Source organism: Anopheles marshallii, chromosome 3 (assembly GCF_943734725.1).
Source record: "Anopheles marshallii chromosome 3, idAnoMarsDA_429_01, whole genome shotgun sequence".
NCBI lineage: Eukaryota > Metazoa > Arthropoda > Insecta > Diptera > Culicidae > Anopheles > Anopheles marshallii.
The window spans coordinates 26,704,176-26,728,103 of NC_071327.1; the positions used below are offsets into that span (position 1 = coordinate 26,704,176).

Below are 23,928 nucleotides of genomic sequence, written 5' to 3' on the forward strand. Positions count from 1 at the left end.
AGTTCATACTACAGCAAAAACAAGTAAAAGTGGTGCATCAGCTATGGTACAATTGTTTTACCCCAAAAATTAATGTAATGAAGATTAAGCGTTCCAGTCAAAATGACTGGTCCGGAGGTTCTAGTGTTAACTCGCCTTAATCTTTTTTTTTATGTAGATTTGTCAGATCTACTATACAAGATATTGTAGAATCGAATCCTGTTTACGTAAACCTTGCATACCTCCTAGTGCACACTACTTACACGCATTACAATGTATCCTTTAGAAAGGTTACCCTAGGGCGGGAGGCATTACATGTTTCGCATTGTTCTTACAAAAGCACCTTGCGCACACACACAGCGAGAGACATCATCAGGGTAAAATGAGTTCCAAAGTAGAAAAATGATCAAACAAAAACAAAAACACGGCAGAGTACTACGGTGTATGAATATAATCGGGTCAATGATGAAGCCAATCCCCAAAGTAGGTCATCATCTGTGTTGATGCACGATGAAATCACGCAAAATGAAAGAGAAAAGAAGTGCAGGACGACAGTGAATGGCCTGTGTGTGTGTGAAGGTAGAGAGGTAAGGTTCACTTTACGAAAAATCAGTGACATTTCATTCCGCCCTAGCCGATTGTGGTCCATAAGTTATCCATTGGCCGGCGGAATTGCGTTTAGTAAACGTTTTCTCTTATCACAGCGCAAGGCGACAATGTTGCAAAGCAAAACGCCACAACGGAAGGAATAATAGCAATAAAAAACGAACAAATCATGCGTAACCCATTACCGAGATGCGAGAAAGCGTTTAAACAACGTGTGTAAGTTGTCTTGTCTCGAAACACCGATCGAATGAAAACGTCGCATTGCGCGATTTGCGCGATCTCGCAGCCGCGCTCTCGTTCTGACGCGGGCAATGGGCGTACGTAATGATCACGTTTCACTTTCCGTTTCAGCCGACCGAGAAAACAATCCTATTTATATAGGCCCCGATCTCTCGCCCGTCTCGCATTTGTGTTGATGGTGCATCGTTTAGGCGGCAGGGGCGCCTTCTACACCCACCGGGAGCCGGACGGGCGCATGTTTTCTCCACCGGCACAGGCGAGGAGAAAGTGCAATGGAATGGAAAACGAAAGCGGAAAGGACGCACGATCGTGTGACAAAACGCTGATGGCCTTTAAAACGCAGAGTCCGTGGATGGGTGGAAAGTGACACGATCAGCGACGAGAGTAGTAGTGGAAGGGGTGATTCGGGAGGTTCGGGGGGATAAAATATCGAGTGGAGGGTTGGTTTTTGCGTCGACACCAAATTTTGGTTCCGCAGCGCTTTGGGAATCGCGGTTGGTTTCATTAAGCAGAGAGAGCACAGACTGAGAGAGAAAGAGAGACGTTTCGTACAGCGGTTTTTTTTTGTAGATGTGGAGGCATTGTGGACATTAGTGTGCACAAATCGACATATTCGTGTATCTGCACGCGACTGCGCATTCCAACCGGGCACGGTAACGTAGACCGATGTGGATGTATGGGTGGCATTGCGATTGAGGGATGGATGATCTTGACGCCGTAACAATGGCAATGAGCTAGTTACGAAGGCATCTGACGTACATGTTTACCATCACCCTTATAATAGCCCTTCCATTGCGACCAGCAGCTACGGAATGGGACTTCGACACGAGCAGCACACGCAGCGGCTCTCGCTTTCGCTTTGGAATGAAGCACAGGTAAGACGAATAAGGCTTTCTTCTCCATTTTTTTTTTGGGGGAGGAATGGATGCTCCACCACCACCCGAAAGCCTCACAAACCCTTAGCTTTATCTGGAAGGCGAGGTTTTCCGGCGAGCGGGAAGCTTTTAAATTTAAATTTTACAATAACGTGTTGCTTTACCACCATTAAACGCGCGAACATTAGCAGAATTTGTGCGGCTTTTGCGTGTGCTTGCCAACTGTGTTCCTAACCGGCTGTGTTTGTCATCACCATTTCCGTGGTGAAAACTTTCAAATTCCGGGTGTTACGCAAGCGGGTGATATAAACTGGCACGATGTGATATAAAAACTTAACGGATTCATTCGGTGACGGAGGGGGAGGGGTATGTTTGGGGTGGTTTTTGGGGGCTTTTTTTTGTTGTCACTTTCCAGCTGGAAGGCACAGCGTGTCTCATCCTCACTGCCACGATTACGACATCCGCTTGATCTTCGTTCCTCCGAATGGTGCGGTTGTATGTACGAGCGTTGATAGTCTCGCAACAACGACCCCATAGCGATCCACACATATTTAGTGAGCAGCTACGGGCACCGGACAACATTTTAGTTGCGTTAGTCCCCCCACGACGGTGAGGTAATAATGGATCCGGTGTGCTTTGTAAGAGTTCGTTTAAAGTCATACTTTTTTGCCCCATAAACCACTTGACACAACAACACACCCTATAACTCTTTCCCTTTTTTTCTGTTCACCTTTTGCCTGGGAAGCACGAGATCGCTTTGCTGCCGTTTGTTGGTTGTTTTTTGCTTCTCACCGAATGGTATTTTAGCTCAGCTGTTTCAAGAGGTCCAAAATTTATGATCGATTCAATTACAACTTCATGCTTACATTTTATTGTACATCATTTTGTGGGGCCAATCTCATCAGGCAGCTGATGGAGACGCATTATTCATTTAAGTGTTTCGCCACCAGAATCTGGAGGAATAACTTCACGTTGTTTTTTTTTATTGTTTTTGTTCACCCTTAAATTTATGGCACTCTACCAAATCGCTAGGCATTTTAAGCAATGTTCACGGTTTGTGGAACTATTTTCGTGGGTAACGCAAAACTTCCCGGCAGTTGCTTACGCCTTAATGGATTGTTTTGATTAGTGGTGTTCAGTTGGTACTTTTTTTTTAAAACGAAACATCGTTAATGTTGCTTCTATTGGAGTGATAAAATACATACATACAATTTAGTTTTGTTTCATCAATTATTGCAATTTTTTAAACCCTATTTTGTCAGATGGGCATAATAGCAGTTTGGACAGATTATTTTTTGTATAACAACTTAAAGTAACAAGTTGATCTTGTCTTGCCACTTCAGAGCTTTAATGGAATCATAAATGGAGTAGATACAGTGTTGGACATCAAGGAATGCTTAAGATTCTTAAGACTTGAGTTCATACAAACAATGTATTGCATTTTTGTGTGTTGTTATGTAATGCTTTTCGAAATGCGTCCAAAAATGTGATATAGTGTTCTAAACACCAAAGAAATCTTAAATATCGCCAAGAACTGTTACGAAGAGAAAAGATCTACAAAAGATGCAAATAGAAAAAAAAGAAACCGTATTAGCATTAAACAGCTTTATACATTATCCATGTGCAACGTTATCGGCTGGAGCAGTAACAAAGTGGCTTCAAATAAAATTTTCTATGACACATTCACACCTCCGGTCGATCCGCTCCATCCGCTACTTCAAACGCTCGCACATATACACACACCAATCATCATAATTGGGTATTCCGTTTTTCCCTTCCGAACTGTGTGTGAAATAAAGCCTTCTTTTCCCCCCTTTATGCGGTACATACCCGCAGAGGAAAACCAGTAGCTTCCGCTTTGCAGGTTGCCATCGCCACCGGATTTGCATAACAAACCCTCACAGCAGTCGCGCTCATATTTCCACACGCTCATACACACATCGTACCAATTTAATCGATGTTGGGCTGGTGTTGTGTTTTTCGACCGAAAGCTCACCGCTGAGTAGAGGTCCGCTGCTGGGGAGAAATGTGAGAAAAACTCTCTTGGGGGTGATGAGAAAAACGAGCTACTGTATCTGTGTTTGTAAAACAGACTGCTGTATAAAAATCTGTAGGAAAAGCATCGCATATCGGAAGTGGAGCAAATAGAGACCAATCCCTTTATAAAACCATATACATGTCTGATCCTGTTGCGTACTACATGCGTCACGGAATGATCTGCAAATTCATGCAATAACTCGTCACTGCATCGACGTTCAGTAGTTGTTTGCGTTCGTGCCTTCATGCACACAGCTTACTGTATCAGTAGTCCTCGCCATCGTTCGCTGACACTTAGTGTACCCCCAACACACGACCACAATTGAAAGTGCCTGCCCGTTTTTGGACCCAAGCAAACTTGGCACGGTGTTGGCGGCGACGTCGACGACGGTCACACGATTTGACTGTGACCCACTGACACCGATTTTGTGCATCCCCCAAGAAGAACCGCCTCTCGGTGCGGCGGTAGTAAACCAAACGCACCGTCAACTACGTCGGACACATCGAGAGATGGAAAGTGTTTATAGTAAGCACATACAGAGAGAGAGAGAGTGAGGCATCAAAGCGATCTGACAAAGAGTGGTTGCAAATGGATGGTGCCCAAGACAGTAAAGACGTACGGATGTTGTTACGCATTACGTTATATTGTGCCTTGATCAGTCGAAAATGGGAGAGAAAATTTTATCTGACCAATTGACCACAACAAACTGAGTCAACTAAATTGGATTGGAGATATCACGCACAGGCATCAATTCCGCCTCTTCCTCACCCGGAGACGATCTTCTACCGAATCTACCGATCGTCGATGACATCGTTATACCTGACGGTGATCATTTACTTTTTTTATCATTATCTTACATTTATTAATCATTGCTGCTGATGTGCTCATTACAAAGAATTAAAAATAGAAAAAAAACATCATGCCCCAACCAAAGTTGTTGCAATTTAAATGCATTGAAACACAAAGTATCCTCACGTATACATGTCTGCATTTACAGGCGCAGAGTAAACAATCGGATGTATAAAATCACCGACACAAATAGCACGCTATCTAGCGCTCTGGTCTGCCGATATGACCTAGTAGTATCACAAAGGAACTACTGACGAAGAAAAAAAAGATGTGTAATAAAATTAATTCAACTCATTACATGTAGCACATATATTTTGAACCTAACCCCTATTGAAAAGATTGAAGGTTTATTGAAGGTAGATGCAGTTTTCGCATTGGTGGACACCTGCTAAACGGTTATGGAAATATGTAATAACTCGTACAACACACGCCAACAGCACAAAGTTTTACGGTAGTGGTGTTGGTGTAACTGAAAGGCCCAACAATATAATGACGTAAGCGAATGACTTTTGCACACCGAACTGCCATTGGTATCTGCAGTTGGAGTTGGAATTCGTCGCTGAACTTGACCCACTTCTTTTGCGTGGATTGGTTGGTGAGGTTTAATTTCAGGTGTGTATGGGGGGGGGCTTATTTGTTCACCCCAAATGGCTCTTTGTGTATGTAATCATTTTTTTCGTTGTATTACAATTTACAACGATTTAAGCAAAATTACATTATTCGTCGATCGCGTAGTTACATTAACGCGGCACAGTTCTCTACAAAAGGTCTACAAGAGGTCTACAAAATATTGGTATACATGTTTGGTCCCTTTCTTTCATTTTCCGGATCATTCTTGATCTTGCCGATCACAAAGTAATGTAGGTGATCTTTATTTGTGCAGCACAAATCGAATGAGGAATTCACTTCCGAATTTCACCATTATGAGTAATGCTCCGTCATCGTCGTGCTGCTGCTCCACGCAACATGAAGGAGCAGGAATACTCCTTTATAATGACTATGAGTAGCTTAGCCGGCGACGTACTCAGTAACGTTTTGGTGGTGGAATTGAGTGGTTTTATAGTTAGTCTTTGTTTTCTTTGTGCGGTGCATCTTGAATGAGTGTTTAGAAACGTAAACAGAAGAAATAGCGATCGTATAGGTTTACAATAATGTCATGTGATACGATTCGTTGGTGAGTTCGATCAATACATTAATTATGATCATCTTTACAGTTTACGTTTGTTGCTGTGCAAAAAAAAAGCATTGTAGTCATTTCAGGTTGTTGTGTCCTGAGTATTTAACATATTTTCCTGAATGAATCCATTGATGATCAAAAACAAACTGCTGTAAAATGCGGATCTTCACGATGTGTGGTGATGTATCCGGATTGAATGAAATTCCACGATGATTCATACAAACCCGAGTTAGCAAGGTTATGTGCGCTGTAGTGACTACCTTCCTTCAATCCTTTCCTAGCGTAGTGGGTTCCCTTGACGAAACAACCTAGCTCCATGTTTGGAGAATTTCGTTTGAGCTTCACCGTACGCTGCTGCTTTGTGTTGTGCTTTAACTTCGTGCTGCATTAATTCTGAAGCCCATTGTGAAACGTCGCGAATCGGGAGGCTGCACCCCACCAGTGGGTCACAATTGGACAATCGTTTTATGATGCCATACAAGAATAATTGTGTACATTACAGCCCTTTAGCGTTGTGCTTTACTTCATCTAAACAAAGAGTACCCAACAAGGTGATGGGGACTTCAAAATCATGAAGGAGGAGTTATAAACACCCGACCGTAGAACAATAGTGGATGCGTATTGCTCACCTGTTGCCAGGTTGCAGTAACGATATTCAAAATTATTTAAAGGCCAAGCTAACTCAGCACGTAACACTTTAAACGGGTTATAACAGTAGGTTTACCAAGTCACAACTCCTAAAAGTAAGCTATAGTATATCTATGAAATATATTACAAAAGATTATCAAAATGTCTGACATGTTGAATGAGTAGCCATTTACTATTTCTAATTTAATACACGTTTAAAGGGTTTCAATATAATAAAATGGTGGTTCATTTCCTTCCATAAAAAAAGATTCTAGCTCACGCAGCCAAAAACGTGATTAGTCTGGTAAAACGATAACTCATTTCTATCCGAATTTGCCACCGTCCAGTGATGCCTTTACCGTATGGCTGTAATAGAAGTTCGTATCATCAGCCTCGGCAAAGAAACGAAGAACCGTCACCGTACCGGCAAATGGTCGGGCAAAATGACTTCTCCGGTACAGAGCGGATGAAACAAGTGGCGAAAGCCGAGAAGTCTTGCGGCTGGGGACGGAAGGAAGAAACTTGAACCGCCGTAAACTGATAACATACCTTAGGGTGTAATAAATAAATCGAATAAACCGCACGGTCCACGGGCTCAGTTGTTTGCCGTGGGTGGACCTGTGTCCACTAACGTCTCGCCAGCAGTTAGCAAGCGTCCGTCCGCTGTGTCCGTTGTGCTGTCGGTTGTTTATGTAGTGATGAATTGATTCAATTTTGTGTGTTCCAACAAAGTGCTTTTGGGGGCGAGGTGGTGTTCTACATATCCCTGGAAAATTTTTAACCCCCGAACCTAAAAAAAACCCCCAAGAACTAGAGATGAATCGTCAGTGTAGGGCAGCGAGCGTTACCACCGTTCCAGCTAGCTATCGGTTTGTTGCTTTTTGTTCTAAACTGCTGACTATCTTAGAAATAATATTGGTCCCCATGTTTTGGGGGACAAATTTAGAACCATTTAGCGTAAACAGACGTGATCGTTTCGTGGGGTTTCCGGTTACTTTTGGTCCCTACGTGTGTGTTATGAAGGGAGCTTGTTTTTTTTTTGCAACTGTTACATTCTCACGCAGGTGTTGTGCCGAAGACCGTTCACAATCTTCCAGGTGTTCGGTTATAATTTGCGGTACTGAGTTAACCGATAAAACTGACGAACGCTGTGGTATATTTGTAGCTCCGTTTCAATCTACTGCAGATAACAGAGGGAGCCTATAAAATAGACCATTCATCGTTTACTACAAACGTGTGTCGTGCAAATTGATTGCCGAACGTTTGCAAAGGTACACTAGTGTTGATGTGCTGTTTGACAAAGAAATCGTCTAATTTACACGACACTGTAACACGCTCACAGAAACCTCATAATCTTAAACACCTCCGGCTCTGCGTGTAGAAGGTGGTCGTGGGTCTTCGCCTGCTGATAACTGCTGATTGCGCAAGTAACGATTATACAGAGATACGAGTACTACCTACGTAGCGAGTTGACTCTCCGATAGCCGTTTGAAGGATGGGCGTCGGTGTTGGAAACACCGCGTGTACGAAACCGTTTTTCAAACAGCACTTCAAATATCTTCAAATGCTTAGAATCGGACGAACGCGCTTTAACTATCTGCCTATTCTCTCTCTTTCTCTGTCTCTGTCTTGCTTTCCGTCAGGCTTGGCCCATGTGAACTACCACTGCCGGACCAGTGGCTTGTGCATACACAACTGTCGCAGTCAGCGCAATCGTCTCAAGCATCGTTCTACTCCACATTGCAAACCGGTGGCCAAAGTTTGGGTGGACTGGGTGGACTGTCAGCCTCAACACTGCCGATACAACAACATTCCTCCAGTGCCCAGCAGCAGTCATCAGCTCAGTTGCAACACCAAATCACCGTGCCGCAATCAGCAGCCGCAACAGCTACACCGGGAGCAGCTCCAGCATCACAACTGCAGAGTCAGTCAAAAATAATGAATGTCGTCGTACCATCCGTGGCCTGTCCGCCTACTGCATCGAAAAAGATTCGCCGCAAACCAGACGCGAAGGTAAGAAGATAGACCATCGTGAAACGATCGGCAGTACTGTCGATCACTTGTTATTTGTTTAGCTTCCATCAATTCACCATTTTGCTCTCCCTGTCGGCTTTTTTTTTCTCTTCATCAGCAGCCACAGTCACAGATCAACAAGTGCAACAACGAGAAACGTCGCCGAGAGCTAGAAAATGAGTATATTGAACAACTTGGCGAGTTTCTGCAGATTAAGCGGGATATGACCGCTTGCAAACCAGACAAAGCGGCGATACTAAGTGAAGTTGTACGAACGGTAAGTGTTATGTGTTTTGGGGCATGTTTTGAGTTTTCAATCTACGATTATTACAAACTGACGGCGATATAAATACAGACAAATCACATTGAGCGAATCATTAATGTTCAAATGAATCATTAATGTATTGCAGTATTGGAAGTCATATTGATTAGTTATACCAACTTCGTCCATAACAACAGCCTTTCTTTTCATACTTAGTCCACTGCATCCTATTATCATTTCGTTTGTAGACTAAGAAAAGTATTCAGTGAAAAAAAGAAACGATTTGAATGCATGTTGCGGCGCCAGACATCACTTAACACGGATAAGCCACTGATTGGAACGGATCTATTTTTAGCACATATAAGTCTTGATTTTACTACTCGTCGGGTTTTGTTTTCTTAGATGATATGTATGACCACTGGGAAGTACAGTTTTACTCGCTAGTGTGTTTACGAGCTTTGTAATTGATAGGACATACGTTAGGTCTCTAACATCAGCGAGCACTCTCCGTACCTGCGCAAATGAATCAGTAATTAACATTCTGAAATAAACAACTGACAATCATCTGTTTTTACAGTTTCGTTCTATGCTAGAGCAAGGAAACCCGAATCTCACTGGTTCGCGGTGTTCCAAATGCTCACCGGATTGTTCTGCTTCCTGCAAACTGCACCCGGTGCAACAGGGAGAAGTGTCATCCACTGAACCACCACTACCGGAACCATCGGTAAACGGCCACTCGCCGGAAAAGTCAGCCTACTTCGAGGCGGTGCAACATTACATCTCGAACGTCGGCTGGGCCCTACTAGAGATCAACTCGGAGGGTGTGATCGAATGTGCCACGGAGAACGTCCGCGACGTACTGCATTACTCGCGCACGGAGCTCCACGGACAGTCTATATATTCGTACCTGCATACTGGTGATCATTCAAAGTTGAGTCCTATTTTAAATAAGAATTCGTTTGAACTAAACTGGGATCAAAATGAAGTAAGTAGTAGCAACATTCTGAACAAACGTCTACAATAGTATGTGCATCACTAATGCTTGTCCTTTTCTCTCGTTCGCAGATGTTCTATCAGACGCCAAAGCGTACCATACGTACTAAAATTCGTTGGTTACTGAGGGCGCCAGAAGGAGCAAACGAAACGATCGAGCAAAAGCAGCAGCGCTTGGAAAAATACAAGGATCTGCTTATCATCTCTGCTCCTGTGAAGGATGATACGGAGGAATCGTCGTCGGTGCTTTGTCTAATTACACTACCCGAGGACGAACAGGCAACCATAGAAACTACCACCATGCCACAAACGCTGGACGAACAGCTAACGTTGAAGCTGGATACTAGTGGTAACATTATAAGTAAGTTTTCCTATTGATTTGATTTGCCGTAAGTCTTCGCGAGAAGTCGCCAATACTAATGACTATTGTTCGCACCATTTTAGATTATAACTCATCGACGCTAAGGAAACAGTTTGCAGGAAATCTTACCAAAGAAACAATTCGGTCTATCTACGACATATGCCACTATCAGGATCGACCTCGATTGAACGAGCACCTCAGCAATGTACGCTCGTCCAACGGAACCCCTCACGAGCTGACCTACCGGCTGCGTCTCGGAGGACCGGATGTTTACGTGCACGTGAAGACCCAGTCGAAACTGTTCCGTAGCACAAAACCAAACGAATCGGACTTCATAATGGCCATCTGTACCGTACTGACGGAAAATGAAGTCGCCATGCTCTCGTCGGACGGCGGCAGCGGTGGAGGAATGGTGATGGGTGGAAGTGGCAGCAGTGGTGGCCTTAGTGCGGCAATGAGCGGCAGCAACATTAACAATAACAACAGCAGTAGCAGTAATCCTACCTCATCCTCATCCATGGGGCTGCTAATGCCAAGCACGAGCAGCTCGGTGACAGGAGGCGGCCTAAATGGTGCCAACGACGTCGTAGCTCGTCACATGGCCCAAATCACACAGGGAGTTAGTAATATGGGTGGACCGCTGATGTCGAGTGTGCTTAATGGAGGTAGTGCCGGCTCGGGAAGCAACAGTTCAAGCACCTCGAGTATGCTCGGTGGTGGGGGAGGATCGAGCGGAGGTGGTATGACCGGTGGGAGCATGAGTGTATCCGGTGGTATGACAGTCCCGGGAGGAACACCGGGATCGGGAACATCCGGCATGGGTGCCGGCGTAGGCATGGTTGCAGGAGGCAATTCCGGCATGGGTCCAGCCACCTCGATGAGCTCGATTGTATCCCCGCGAAGTAATCCCAACTCATCGTCGCTGTTGTGCGCTCCATCCTCCGACAGTAGTAACTTCTTCAACACGGATTTTGAGCTCGAATTTCCACATTCCACGTTCGACATGGAGGCGGTTGGTGTTGGGTGGGACTCGCGACCTGACTCCCGTACCAGCGTTACTCCGGTCAGCACCCCTCGACCTCCGTCCGTTAGTGCGTACAGCCCAGCGGCCGCACCGATGTGTGCGTCACCCATGACGCCGTACTACTCAGGCAACACGATGGGCGGAATGCCTTCACCTTCGAACAACAATGGAGCAGCGGGAGGCAGTAGTAGTGGCGGGGGAGGTGGCCTCATCAATCCCAGCTTATCCTTGAACAATAACAACAACAACAACAATAGTAATACCAATAACAACAACACTGGAACACCGTTCGGTACGAATGCGTTTCAGTTCCCGTTCGACGACAGTAAGGATAAGCTGCAGGATATGCAGTCGCAACAACAGCAACACCATCACCCCCATATGTCCCCAATGCAGCAGCAACATCCGTCTGGGATGCCATCGCAGCAAATGGTGCAACGGCAGCAGCCGCAGCACCCACAGCAACATCACCAGCAACATCTGCAGCAGCATCTTCAGCAACAACAAACGCAGCCACCATCGAATACGCACGATTCCGAACGATTACGGAATCTGCTTACAACCAAACGACCTCACTCAAATGCTTCATCCTCATCCGGTTTGGATATGGACCATGACCATCGGAATCCGAATCGAATTCTAAAGGTATGTGTATACTTTCATAAGGAAAGTAAAACAATTGTAGTATGTAGCAGTTGGGTATTATTGCATATGGTTTTAACGTTCGGTGTTAGGCAATAACAAATACAATAGATGGTAGTACATAACATAATAATACTAACTTTACCTTTATCTTGTTAAACTAATTTTCTCAATCATCTACATAAAGTAACGAAATATGTTAAATATTTATATTTGGGTACCCTTTCGTTTTTGATGAATTGTTTTATTTTTCTATCTACTTTCGAGTCATTAAATAATCTTATCATTACTGCATGGGTATGCACAATTTATCACAGAGTATTACTGAATGGAACTTTAACAAGATTGTTAAATGTGCCATCATAGTGTCTTTCATACAGTAACATTAAATGTACGAGTGGTCTTTTTATGACATTTTTGATAAAAAGATTTGTTCCAAATGTTATCGTGTTGCCAATATTTTCTTAATGCATTATTAGCTACTATTATTAGTAGCTATTATTATAATTGTTAATTTTTTGTTGTATTCTTTCATGTGATTTAAAACAATGTACTATTACCTTTCCGGAGTCGTGTAAAGGACTAGTGCTATTATGCGTATCTTATGTATTATGTCTTGAAGTTTTGTTGTTTTATATTAAAATGATTACAAATAGAAATAGAAGCAGCTACTGAACTGAATATTTAGTCAATTTGGCTTGTAAGTTTCAGCTGAACCTTCGTATTGTTATCCTTCCACATAGATCGCACATCATATGTCCAAGGATTATGCGATTCCTCTGTTCGCTTGTGCGATCATAGTCTCATTTTCCGTTCATTCCTTTCCTATTATAGCAGATCCTCTTATTGTACGTTTCTCTTCTTCTCTTCCTCTCTTTTCTATTCTGTAATATAATTTGTGGTTTCGTTTTGTAGGGTTTGCTAAATTCCGAAGAAGATAAGGATAGTAATGGCAATAAAATAAATACCGCATCTCTTTCACAACGTATACCTCAGTCAGTTAGAACTCCAGCGCAGGGTAGTAATAATGGTGGTGGTGTTAGTGGGCTGGGATTAACAAACCGCGCGGGAAATGAGATTAATAAAGCCAGTAGCAATAATATGCTATTACAGGTACGATACTCACATTGTTCTATCAGCATTTACTTCCACTAGTTCATTGCGTTTGTAGATTGCGATTGTGATTTTAATGAACCTTGCACAAGCGATGCTTATTATGTGATATATGCTTTGTTTTTTTTCCTGTCAATTACTTTCACTTGAGCACGTTACTGATGTTAGTTGAACGTTCCATCACATACAACCAGTTTTAACATCATCCATTCACAGTGAATGTCTGAACAAGTTTGATCTTACAATATTGAATTTTTTTATATGGAATTGCATTTTTCCACGCATTTGATTGAACATACGTTTTATTGTACAGATTTTTGGTACGTTACATTTCCCTAGCCACTATATTTTAACAATCCCACCTACTAACTACCTGTTAAAATAGTTCGCTCGCTGTATTTGACCATGAGTATTTTTATTCGGCTTTGGTTAATAACGTTCATTATTTTTTGAATCGTATTGTTTGCTGCTGACCGTTCTAACACACAACCTAATAATTGAATTGGCACGATGGTTTAGATAGAATTGCGTTAAACAAATCGAGATAAACATGATACTCATGTTTAACCTTCTTCACCACTCAACCATAATATTCCAGCTGCTCAACGACAAAAGTGACGACGACGAAAGTGACGCCCGCAACCGACAAGGTCCGAGCGAACTTCTTAAGCAGCTACAAAAGGTTAAAGTAAGTGTTGTCCCGGTATTGACCTGCAGATCGAAAAGATTCTGCACCAAAACATCCAAATGTTGGCACTTAGACACACACGCACACTATGGAAAGGACGACATCTTTATAATCCTTCAAATGGTTTAAGATTTCGTTTGTTCGAATTATGTTTTACGAAGTTTTGCTAAGAACACTGTTATTGCTGTGTACCTAAACCCCATTTCTGTACTATATAGGCACATGGGAACATTTATTCTCTTCAAAAAGTGTACGTTCACTATAGAACGATCTATGTGTAAACATTCACCAAATAACGAACATCACTTCAGACCGCAAATAACACGCCTTTTTGCTCTTTTCTTCCCTCTAGGATGAGCCAAAGGAGCATAATCCGCCGCCATTGAACAACGAAGAACTCATCCAGATGTTACGGGTACAAAGTAATGATCGTAAACGGCCTTCAACCGAACCGGACGAAGGTGCCGCGGTCAAGCGATCGGACAACAGGCCGTCGAAGTTGCGCGAGCGCAACAAGATGCTTGCCTCATTGCTGGCCAACCCGGCCAAAGCACCAATGCCAATGCAAACCGCAATGCCGTTCAACCGCATCATCCCGGACATACCAAATTCGGGACTGGCTCGGCAACTCGCCAATGTGTCGAGTTCGACTGCACCGAACCAGACGCTGAATAATAACAATCTAACAACTAGCAACAATAATTTAAAACAAGTACAACAGCTGAACCAAATGCGCCTCCAGCAGCAGCAGCAGCAGCAACAACAACAGCAGCAGCAGATGCGCAAATCAGCTATGCCTTCTCAATCGCAGCAACCTCCAACATCCTCCGATATCTACCTCAACCATCAGCAACAGCAGCACCATCATCAACACCCCCAGGCGCACCCACAACACCTGCAACAGCAGCAACAACATCATTCGCAACATCCGCAACAGCAGCACCATACGCAGCAGCAGGCATCGATGATGCAGCAGCAGCAAATGTTAGCCGCCCAGCGGCAGCAAAATTTCTCACCCGCCATCCAGGACTCCGGAATTGGATCGGCTGGGAGCGGTGCGTTTGCCACATCGACGCCTGCTACATCGACCCAGCTCGTGTCCGAGTGGGATCCGGAGCTGAACGACATACTTAATCACGTGATTGAGATTGCACCGGAGGGCGACTTTGCCGAAAGTGAACTCAACAGTATCTTAGGTATACTTGGCGCCACTAAAACAGAGCAATAGGTACAATCTCACCATTACTAATAACACATCTGTTCTTTTAGGCATAAGTCCGATAGAATCATCCACATCGTCAGTTGTACCGTCGTCACAGTCGAGCCAACCGGATATACATGAAAAGTTAGCGATTAATGCAATTCAAAAATCGTTAATGCAGTATGAAAACGTTAGCTCGCCATTGCAACCCCAACCACAGCCCCAGTTCAGTGGTAGTCCTCCTGCCTATCCAATGCTTGGAATGGCTGGCGGAGGTAACAATGCTGCTGTTTCAGGTGGTGGCAGCGGCCCGGGCATGGGTCCCGCGGGACCTACCGGCACTGGGCCGGGTGTCGGTGCCGGTAGCGGAGGCCCTAGTAGCACGGGTAGCGGTGGTACGACGGGTGGTCCAGGCTTAAATCCTGGCAGCAGTTTACAACAGCAATCGTCACAAGCGGGGCCAAACCAAAACTTCACACCTCCTCCTGTGTACACGCAGCGAATGCGGATACCGCAGGGACAGCTTGGCAACAGCAGTCCCGTGTTATCCCCGAATATGCTCGCCATGCAGAAGATGCAGCATCAAACCCGGGACCGTATTTTGCAGGAGCAGCAGCGAACCCGGTTACTGCAGCAACAGCAGAAACAGCAGATGGTTGTTACGGTGAACCCGACAGCCAACTCAGATCTTGGTCGTAAGTCAATCTGTTTGTTGTTAATGTTCTGGTTTCGATTTAAGTTACGTCTCTAATTCCGGTTGTTCTTGATTTTAGCTCCAAACGTTACACTGACTCGTGCAAATAATGTGCCGGATTCACAGCTCAGTCCCGGATTTTCACCGAGTCTGATGCAACAACAGCTGAGTCCAAGTCAAAGGACGCAACTTAGTCCGCAACAAGCAGGTACATGACGACTTTATAGACCACACCTTATATCAATCAATAGAGTAAAGTATATTTCTGACTCTAATGTGCTTTGTACGTTTTTTGTTGTAGGATTCCAAGGCAACCCGTTCAACAACAATCCAGGCCATCGTCTATCTCCTCAGCTACAACAGATGGTGTCCGGTTTTGGCAATGCGGGTGGTAATGTAAATCAACAGCTATCACCGCGTCAACCACCGTACGGTAGCGGAGTTGGAGGCCAAACGGTTAACCAGCCGAATGTAGTCGTTCCTGGACAATCACCGCAGCAACAGCAACAACAACAGCAGCAACAACAGCAACAACAACAGCAACAGCAGCAGCAGCAGTGGCAACAAAACGCGAACGCAAGGCTATCAATTCAGCAGCAAAATCCGATGTTGAATGCTCAGCTTTCGGTAAGATTGGCTAAGCGTAACAGAAGTTTTAATGCGTCGAAGTGTTTGTTAACAACCTCTTCATTCTTATTTTGTAGTCCGTTGGTGGTTTTAACCCTGCGCAGAATCGACAGTTCGTCGGCCCACCTCAAAGGCAGCGAAGTACGCTTAACAGTCCCGGAACGCCACGGCAGCAAAATGCGTTCGGTGGCTCAATGGTGGACGGTGGCGGGTTTCCAGGTCCACCGAGCCCCTCGCCTGTCGGCGTGTCCGCACCGAACTTTGCCAATCCCGTCTATGCCAATCAGCAGATGAGGCTCCAGCGGCAAGGCAGTGTGCCTCCGCAATCAACTCAACACTTGCCAGGTTGGTCATTGGGGAAAGATTAATTTTGTAGATTATTGTCGCTTTTTAGTTCGAGAGGTTTTTGTTTCTCCTCCTCCAAAGTTGTCTAAATTACTTATTGAGTGGTCAATCAATCGCTGGATGGTTGGAAATGTTTAATTCGTTTTGTCCTTACTGCCCAAAAGATCGCGAATGGTATGACGCGCATGCGAGCGAGTGTTTTGATGGATAGTAAAAGAAATATTCAAATAATAGATCGGGTGCGAGTGCGCTGTGTACTGGTTTATGAGAACAAGAGCCATGCTAAAAGATAGCTGTTTTCGCAGGATCGCCCCGTTCCGCGTACGGTGGACATGGGCCTGGTCCGGATGCCACCGGTTATGGTATGATGTTCGGCAATGCAGCAGCAATGCAGCAGCACACGGCGAACTCACCAGGCGATTTCTTCAATCGCAGTCAAACTGGTAAGAGACGCAATGTACCCAATCCACCCAATCCCCTCTCAAGCACCAACCATTTCTACGCACACATCCACATCATATCGTCATACAAACGCTCTTGTCTCGCAAACTACGAAGCACTACATACGCGTCTAGTCATGGATCATACGCAATCATATTGTGGGTTCTCCACAGTGGGAACTCGTACACAATGGTACCGTTGCACGAATGAATAAAAAGCTCCCCCATCCTGCACCTCTGCTCTTTTTCCATCATAACGAACCTGTTTTCTACGCACCAAAGACAGTGAATTCTTTCAAGCTTCTGAAGCTGATTTTATCATTGCTACAGCATCGATTGACAATTGTTTTTGCGTTTGATGCCTGAACGAGGACGAAATGTGGCGCGCCGTGGTGAGAGTGCGTGTGTTTGCTATGCGTGGATGTGTTAATACGCGTCATCACATTACCCCTTTGTTTTGCTCCGTGTGCTCATCAATCCTTTCATATACCTGTTGTGTGTGTGTGTGTTGTTCATAATGTTCTTGCTCTCTGTTGTATGTGTTTTTCACCATCATCATTCACATGTTCTCATCTTTCAATTGGGAATTGTTCCAAAAACAAACTCGCTTCGTTACATTTGTAATTCATACCGAATTGGGAACTTTGTGTTTTCTGTCGCTGTTCTGGGGTGCAATATATTATCGACTCCATTTCGCTGTCCACTGTTTGTGTTAGGTGTGTGTTTTGGTTGTTGCTTCTCTCTGTCATCTTTATCATAACTGTATTCCACTTCCGTCGTTTCGATCCCTTTCCCTTTCCACTTGGTTTGGTGCTAATTATAAGTTATATGTATATGATGTTGTAACTAATTACCTAAAGGGTATTTAAGGCTGGCCGTATGTAATTAATGACATTATGGATCTAATAGGTGCGGCAAATTTTATATAGTTTGCAGATTTGTACAAAGCAAAACATAACTTTGGGGCTTTTACTTTGAATGACTTTTTGTGTTTGTGACGATCAACATGATTCAATTAAGGTACTTGTGCCTTCACAAAGTCCATACTATTATGTCCTAAGACTCGAGGATCGCAATCCAAGGCTAGTTAATGAGTGGCATAAGATAAATATTGGAAAACTATCAATCAATATTTATTCTCGATCTTTCGAGAAAGATAAAAAGGCAAATATGTGTACATATTGAACAGTATTTTATATAGAATCACCTCATAGTGTCATTAATACCACTGTTACCACCACCAATTACTACCTTTATCAGAACGGTTTGTTTGGTAAATGTATATAAATTGCACTGTCCAGGTTTTAACACCACCACCTTCTGCGTGTACCGTATTCCTGTCATGGATGTGCCGTCAAAGATCATTTCTGTACCTTCATAACCATGTTAATGTGTTGAATCAAAACCCCCTGCGAGAATCATACTCCCTTTTGTTCCTGATGTGGCATACACAATAGTGTCACACGTCACGTTGTATATGTTTGAAACGTGTCCATACACCTTCATTCCTGTCCTTCATGTTAGTCAGGGCTCCTTTGGGATCGACCCGTCCCGTCACCCGTCGCATAATAACGACACATTTTATTCGCAGGTCTCAACGGTGGTATTATCGGTGGTGGCAATAGTATTGGTGGCGGCAGCATCGGAAACGGTGGCAATGGGCTAGGACTTAGCAATGGCACAAATTCCGGTGGCCAAAGCCTAAACCATTCGGAACTGGTACGGCAGGAGCTGCGGGCCATTGTGAGTGGCCGAGCGCAACGTCCACCATCGCACAGTCCAATGGGCTTATCGCCCCTTGGAGGAATGGCACTGCAAAGCTGTAGCGAGGGTGGTAACGGTGTTGGTAGTAACGGTGGTCTGAGTGTTTCTACCGTGGGCAGTAGCAACGGAAGTTGCACCTCCATCTCCAACACATCCGCCGGAATGCTGAGTGGTGGTATCGGTGGTGGTAGTAATGTGGGTGGAGGAAGTACACGAACATCCTTGTCGGATGCCGGATCATCCGGACCGATGCTTCACAGCGGTAACACTTCGACCGGGCTAGATCCATCGTTGCTGTTCAATTTTCATCTCACCCAGAAAGGTTAGTGTAATGCGCCTAGCACTAGGCCACGGAAGAAGTAAAAAAAAAACAGGATGGAGATATATGAAATGAGGGAAATTGTTGCCCCGTAGCATGCACATCCATTTTTGTGCAGCTGTGGCGTTTGAATTTTGGTCCACGTTATTCATACGCTTTTATCTGTTTCTTCTCCGGGATTGGATGCTTGCTCCGTTCGTGACTTTCGTTACTCAAACCTTCTCCTTCCAATAGTGCCCAAATGTCAAAAAACCATCCTAAACAGAGATAAAACTTCCGCATCCATCGATGGATCCGTTATCAATACTGAAGAGCCTGATGATGCGCCAGTCGGTAGTATACTATCGTCCGTTAGTGATAAAATTCTATCAACGGTGGATGAAAGTCCTAATACATCATGTTCGGTGGTGGTGGTAAGCAGTGTTACATGAATTGCCTCTAAAACACCGCGTAGCAATGCACCTCCAATGGGCATTTATGATAGCCAATGCAAAAACACGGTGATTCTAGTGATACACAAGTCACGGGCACGGTTATTTCTTGTTTGCAAGAAACAATACTCTATCAGATGTGTTGTACTATGAGCATCGTTGTAGCTTCGCTACATATTTTGTTTAATTTTATGTTTAAAATGTTGTTTGCTAAGCAAATTTGTTTCGCTATATCTCGGGGATCCACTGTTTCCAGCATCTTTTAACGAGCACCACAACTAAAAACTGTATACATTAGGGAGCTTTTGTGGCACTTCATTTGGCATTTGCACATATCGAGAAGTGGAACCGTTGCGTTGTTCATGCAAAACGAACCAATTTTGTTGTATTCAGTTCCGCTCATGTATCCCTGTCTGCTATTCTGTCCTAATAAGTATTGCTTTTTTCATATCAATTTAAGCATTTTTTGCATACCACATCTACAGTAAAAATTTGCATTTTCATCCAAATCATACTCATCTAGCTGGGTTTTCAGCATAGTCCAACATGAACACAATGAAGTATATAAAAAACAATGCTGTAAAATATGTCCTTAAGAACCGGCGTCATCATCTCTGACCGAACTGTTTAGACGAAACCTGATTACTAATGATGCATATTGTTTTGTACTTTTTTCCTCCGTCCCAATCCTACGCATTCGCAGAGTTTTTCGGAGGAAACACGAGCCGGTGACCCGAGAAATTCATCCCTTCTTCTGCAAAAACTTCTATCGGATTGAAGTAAAGCCCCGCGGATCCCGGTAGACGATGGACAGCATCACCTCCTACATTTGCTACACACTAACCGCTGCCTGTAGGGGGCCTGTGCCGTGACATCCTCTCGGAGTGGTACTAGCTATAAGCTAGCAATATGTGCAAATGTAATGCTTTAAACACGCGGGAAAAGACAAACGCGCGATGGACGAATGTTGTATGAGACTGGTGATGACAAGGTCGTCATCTGCCATACACTCGCCCCTCGCGCAATTCGGAGAATGTGATCAAAACACGGTAAGCCGGGGTAAACCTGCGCACACACATATTGGATAGATTGTTAAAATGTGTGCAACCCCGCTAGAAGAGAGTAAACGTAAAAACATTTAAAACAAAACTTACCTTGCAAGTGTACTGAAAAGGCTCATCCGGTGCAAGCACAGGTGATTAACGCGACAATGCGTTAATATGCTGCACTGTGTGCCGTGGAGAGCGAAAGCAACAAATGATACAACCGATTTGTGATTTGATGTTGAAAACAAAATAAAATTAAAGTAGAAAACCGCAAACACTCGCCCGCACGCCTACGTGTGGGTGTGTAAAAAAGCTGAAAAACAGCGAACGAAACAGATGCATGTGATGTGCATGTAAAAAATAAAGCATACAAAGTAGAACAAAGAAAAGGGGAAAGGCGAATTAATGGTAGTTTGAGTGTGGGATGATGGAATAGTTACGAGTAATTGCTAATCGTATTGTAGAGTTAAAGAAAACTCCCCCATTGTACATAATAACAACCCCCGCCCTGTGTATTGTGCTACAGACACAGACACGAGTAAGTTAAGTAAACAAGTCATGTGTGGAAAGATGAACACAGGTTAATGTTTTTTTTTGTTTGTGTAGTGGAAGATGTTGCTGCGTTCGCTTCATAGGCATATTGGCGCAAACAAAAACAAAACAAAAAACAAACAAAAAGTGATCATAATAACATTGTTTGAGAACAGGTAACAAAAACAACACAACAAGAGTATAAAAAATGGTAATAATGAATGAATGGAAATAGAAATACCTCTAACTTTAGTTCAAAGTAAAAACTACATAAAAAACATGAGTAAACGATGCTTAAAAACGGAATGTTACATCTTGGAACACATACACACACCACGCCGCATGTATAAGGAAAAACAAAAAGATAAGCGTATGTTGGTGGAAGCAAATAATTCTATATCGGCTGTTGCCTGTCGCTAAATGGTTTAAACAATATATAATATGCCTCCCAGCAGCGATAGAAGATAATAATCGAAACCAAAATACTGTAGAAAAACACAAAACGAACGATTCAGCGTACGATTAGAAAGCAGCTAAGAGACACACACACATAAACTGGATAACCTCAAGAGAATAGAAGAAACCACCCCGAAAACGAGTAACCGTTAGTTACAGCAAAACAGTTCATTTCATTGTGAACTGTACTGTATTCACACAACGCAAAACACTCTGACTCTCTCTCTCTCTCTCTGATCAACAATCCAAAATTAATCGGTTTCGATGGCGAACGAAGCGGAGCAATAGTAATTTCACCACACCAAAACGAAGAAGCGCAAGCAAAAGAAGACGAAAACAAAGGGTGCTTCGAAATGGGGAAACAGCAGCAGCTAAGCAAAACAAAACATAAAACAGATTACCAACAAACACACTACAAAAAGGCCCGGTCAAAGAAGACAAAAAGTTCGTGTACTGTGATAATTTCTACTACTTGTTTTCGATACCACGAACCTTCTGGTACCAGGTTGTTACACGTAATACAATACGTATTTGTTTTATAATTTTGTTTTTAATTGGTCACACTTGTTTGTGTTTCCGCGATGTGCCCCTATTATTGCCGGGTTGGTGGAACCGTTACTGCAAACAAAGGCAACAACCAGGCACATCCTGACTGCTTTGGCATTTTCCATAATGTGTCGGTTTGTTTTGTTTTGTTTCTTTGATTTTATTAGCAACTTGTTGAATGTTTTACACGTACGCTGTAAAACTTCCAAAATGCCGGCGCATCATTCTGTGTTTTGTTTTGTTCACATTGGTATGATAATCGAACCACAAATTTATATTATTAAGTGCTAACCAGTTGCAAACACTTGAATTTACTCTTCTGAAATTGAACACAAGCCCGTGCCCGTTTTGCTCGTGCACAATGATAAAATGTTGCACGAGAAAGCAGAAAATTAACATCCTTCCCTTCTGCTTCCAATTGGCTTAAATGATGCAGATGGGGAAGAGACGTTCGGTTCTTGTCAAATGAAAGGTGAAAAAAGGAAACCATAAAAAATATCTCAAAACCTGCATACCTAGGTTAGCATGAGATTTACAATAAAAGCACGGAATAAAAAAGAGAGAACAAACTCAGAAATGGTTTGCTGTGCAGGTGTGTATAATCGTTGCCTGAACACGCATATAGTGATCGTTGTGTATATATGAGTTGTAAAAGATGTACAAGTTTTTACTTCTTTTTTTAATGGTTATTATCTACAAAATGGAATTTTCTTCAATTTTTTTTTTGCTCTTTGTTCGTTATAGTTCGGGGTTTGGAAATGGCAAAGCTTAACACACTAGGTTAAGGCAAACTATCATCAACAAAAACACACACAAATTGTACACACTTCCCTCACAATGAATATGTTTCTTTTTACACGTTTCGGTGTGTCGTCTTTGTTCCGCATTAATTCTTTCCTTCTGTTTATTCTATCCTTTGTCTTTCTATACGTCCCGGGTATTGATAATTAAAGCAATTTGCATCAAGTACAATAGTCTTCTTAATTTCATAACACAATTTGTTTTTTCACAGCTTCACTGTACATATTATTGCGCTGTTTTTGTTACACGATTGCGAACAAATCCAAAGTCGTTTAATTCTGTTACATCGGTTTAATTATCTTCATTCCTTACTTCTTTCACACAAAACAACACCGATATAATACGCATTGTTTATAATTTCCCTCTTTGCCTTTTAACTGCAACAACACGACACCCCAATACCGAAAGAAGTACACAGAGACCGATTGAAAGCCAATCGGGAATCACTACAATTTATAATTATTAGCGTCACTACAGCTGTAATATTATTATTATTATTATTGTCATTATTATTATTATTATTTTAATATTATTATTTTCTATATAAAATACCTTATTATAATTATTATTAATATTATTATTGCTATTCAATTATACGATTTACACGTTGAGGTTAGTTTTATTCATTGTGTTTTTATGAAAAGAAAACGGAAAGAATGAGAGGAGATCGTTGTTTGTGAAAGATTAAAAAGCTGAAAACAAACAAGTCGAAAGTGTTAAAATGTGTACACGAAGCAAACAAAACCATTGGGATAAATTATTACAAACGCGGTAATGTTGCGCGGTAGCGTTGACAAAACGCAAATGTTTAAACAAAATTTGCAGAAGAAGAAAATAAACAATAACAACAACAGCAACAAACATACACACATTTAAAAGGTGTTGGAAAATTGATTGAAACGGTCTCTGCCGAAGGTGGGCCTGGTGGTGAAGTTGGAAATATTGAAACAGCTTGCAAAATCAGCAGGAACGAATACCGAACCGCACATTGAACGGGAAGAATTTATGATTTGTTATCAACTATTGAACAATAAAAACAAAACATCTTAATTGCTTTATTTTTTGCTTCATTTTGTTATTACACTATTTTGTTTTAGTTTCCATTGCGTAGGGGTCTATTGCAATTTTTGTTTTAAAACTTTATCTTATTTGCAATGGTTTATTAAGTTTTTTTTTGTTTCTGCATTGTTAAATAAGTGTCGCCGCGGACCCAAGTGTTATAAAAACGGTATGTAAAAAT

The 23,928-nt window shown here is 42.8% G+C and overlaps 1 protein-coding gene across 1 annotated transcript; it reads left to right on the top strand.

Moving 5' to 3' along the window:
• The first annotated feature begins 7,207 nt into the window (after window positions 1-7,207).
• LOC128712100 (neurogenic protein mastermind) lies at window positions 7,208-20,040 on the top strand. The gene is made up of 16 exons (XM_053806996.1): window positions 7,208-7,260; window positions 8,035-8,404; window positions 8,523-8,681; window positions 9,244-9,651; window positions 9,732-10,020; window positions 10,104-11,689; window positions 12,602-12,799; window positions 13,398-13,487; window positions 13,840-14,683; window positions 14,757-15,383; window positions 15,462-15,590; window positions 15,684-16,009; window positions 16,087-16,354; window positions 16,648-16,797; window positions 18,386-18,880; window positions 20,012-20,040. The coding sequence occupies exons 1-16, from the start codon at window positions 7,208-7,210 to the stop codon at window positions 20,038-20,040; spliced, it is 6,021 nt and encodes a 2,006-aa protein (XP_053662971.1).
• Window positions 20,041-23,928: the final 3,888 nt, after the last annotated feature.